The sequence below is a fragment of the Suricata suricatta genome, chromosome 12 (genome assembly GCF_006229205.1).
Source record: "Suricata suricatta isolate VVHF042 chromosome 12, meerkat_22Aug2017_6uvM2_HiC, whole genome shotgun sequence".
NCBI lineage: Eukaryota > Metazoa > Chordata > Mammalia > Carnivora > Herpestidae > Suricata > Suricata suricatta.
This window is the reverse complement of record NC_043711.1, coordinates 101,819,376-101,822,019: the sequence shown is the minus strand read 5'-3', so window position 1 is coordinate 101,822,019 and position 2,644 is coordinate 101,819,376. Positions and strand designations below refer to the sequence as shown.

At 52.6% G+C, this 2,644-nt stretch overlaps 1 protein-coding gene across 1 annotated transcript in view; it reads right to left on the bottom strand.

Annotated features, from left to right (window-relative positions):
• Window positions 1–596, bottom strand: part of RAB22A (RAB22A, member RAS oncogene family) — a 51,921-nt gene extending 51,325 nt beyond the window's left edge. Inside the window, exon 1 of the mRNA XM_029917979.1 lies at window positions 408–596. Coding sequence (XP_029773839.1) covers window positions 408–596 — 189 coding nt within the window. The remainder of the gene's footprint in view (window positions 1–407) is intronic.
• Window positions 597–2,644: the final 2,048 nt, after the last annotated feature.

Here is a 2,644-nt window from a genome sequence, read left to right as displayed (position 1 = left end):
GGCCCCGCCCCCCGCGCGGACACCGCCTCCTGGTCCATCCCAAGATGGCGGTGAGTGGGGTTGGCTCCCTGGGCGCAAGGACGGCCCCCTCACCCCAAGCTGGGACCACCCCGGGACGCCGGGGACCCCCGCCCGCCCCTGAGCCCGCCTGCCGCGGCCCCTCTCCTTGTGTGTAACTCCTGTGTGTTTCTTGGTTTTCAGAGATCCCTCTGTACTTTGTGGACTTGCAGGATGACTTAGACGATTGTAAGTAACAGTTGGGGCGCCCCCGCCCCTCCCGGGGAAACTCTCACGGAATTAGGGGTGCAGGGACCGTCGAGGGAGAGCTACTGGCCAGACCTTCCCTGTTGGGACAGAAGCGTAGGACCCCCAACTTCCAGAATGTGTTTGTGGCGGCCCCGCCTCACTGGGCGGGGTGAGGATGGGGAGCCCTCCCCTCCTGGGGGAGGACTTCGGTCGCTGTTGGAAACTTCTGACTTCCGGTCACTTTCTTTCTCTTCTTCCTCTTCGCAGCGTGGCGGCCGTGGGGTGGGGGGGTACTCGTCCCAAGTCCTGGTGACTGAGGGCGGGCGGAGGCGCGGCCACCTTCCACCCATGGTCTCCACTTTTCCGGGGACTTTTCCCAGTGCCGCGGAGTTTCGGAATTTGGTTGGTCTTGAACTCCGTGTGGCCGGCCACAGAGTTGCACGGTCTCCTCACGTGGACTGGCCACAAGTCCAGCTCCAGCACTTACCCTTATCCCGAGGAGCCCTTTGGCGCCGGCCTTCCTCGGGTGGGTCTCCTAAACTTGGCCCTTCCTGTCCTCTCCTCCTTGGAATCACTTTAAGGACTGAGGGCTACGGGAGGTGTCATCCTGTAAAGGTAAATGAAGCATTTCCTTTCCATTCAACCAACATTTCTTGAGCACCTACTTACTCTGGGCCAGGCCACGTGCAGCGCCCTGGACTTACAAAGAACCAGAAACAGGGGCAGCGCCCAGGGGGGCTCACAGTCCAGGAGAAGAGCTGGCTGGTAAACAAGGCCACCAAACCGCGGGATATTTGGCTGGTGAAGGGGGGCCTGTACACCCATCAAAACAGCTACTGTTAATTTCCTTCCGGGTCTGCAGGCTCCTAATAGCAAGAGTGGGTGTTTATTGGAAACTTACCACAAGCCAGGCGGGGCTTTAAATGGTTAACAGACATTGTCTCTTTTAGAAAGAAGCAACATTGTTAAAGTAGGATGGCACTTGAAGGGGTAATAAAGCCAGGGGTGAGGAGCACAGGTTCCAGTCAGATGGCCAGAGGATGAAGGAGGTCCTGTGTCACTCTACTGGCTGTGTGATCTTGGCCACGTCACTGTACCACTCTGGGCCTCAGTGGCCTCATCTGTACAAGGGGCATAATCGTGTTCCATCTCAAAGGCTTTTGGGAAGCCTCGTATATAAACACTCAGTAAACAGTAGCTGACATTATTATTGGTATCTGTGTGATCATTATATTTATTTAACCCTTTTGAGCCAGGTGCAGTATTGACCCCAAGTTCACAGAGAGGAGCCTTTTCAGCCAGTGGACATCCATGAATGGAAAGAATGTAGTATTTCCGCTGGTAAACATCAGTGAGCTTCTGTTCAGTCTTTTCCTGATGGATATGATATTTGGCCTGGCTGGAAAAGGTGATTGCTGGCTGTTTGAATCATCTAACAAATCACCCCAAAACTTAATGGCTTAAACCAACAGCATTTTATTATCGTTGACGGTTCTGTGGGCTGACCGAGTGATACAGAAGCTTCATGTGTTCTCAGTTGAACTCTGGGAAGGTGAGACGGTCCAGGGTGGCTTCATGCACAGGAGACCTCACGGGACTGTGGGAGGGGCCACTCTTCTTCTCCGTGTGCCTTTTCCACTTGTCACGTGGGTTGGTTGCGCTTCTCAAAGCACGGCGGCTGCAGACTATTGGACCTCTTTCCTGGAGGTTCTCCTTCTTCAGGCTTTTTTGTATATATGTACAAAAAGGAAGTAAGAGGCTCTAGGAAAAATTAATTAGGATTTTTGCTTTGGCCTTGTTTGAGCAAGTATTGGGTCTGTGAGCCTTGTAATACAGGAGGCCTTAAGTATTCCATAGCGGACTGTGGGAGACTTGCCCCAACCCGGAAGGAAACTACTGTTATGACATGCCTTGTGTATTGCAGCTTTGGGAATCTGGGCGGGGCTTCCTGTCTGAGGGGTGGGAACTGCAAGGTGCTGTGCTTTATGACTTTACAATGCAATTGATTTAAAAGCCATAGTAGGCTGGCCTGTTCCCGCCTCCCCTGGCCCACCTCCCCAGCCAACCCCCCAGGTCCCACCCATAGGCCTTACCTTGCTAGTATTGGGGAGGCATTATCACACAATGATTGACAGACAGCAAGGACCCTGAGGTCCTGTGAGCCACTTCTTGCCTTTCGTTGTGTCTGTTGGGCAAGCAGGTCGAATACTCACTCAATCCATGTAATTCCTTCATCTGGAAAAAAATAGAAGAGTAGGCGTGCCTCTTAGGACTGACAGGATTAGATGAGATAGCACACAGAAAACATGTTATCTCAGTGTCTGATGTAACAGTTTTATAGTCAATGAATTCATTATTATTTTCATCATCATTACTAGCGCCGGGCTTTCATGTAAGA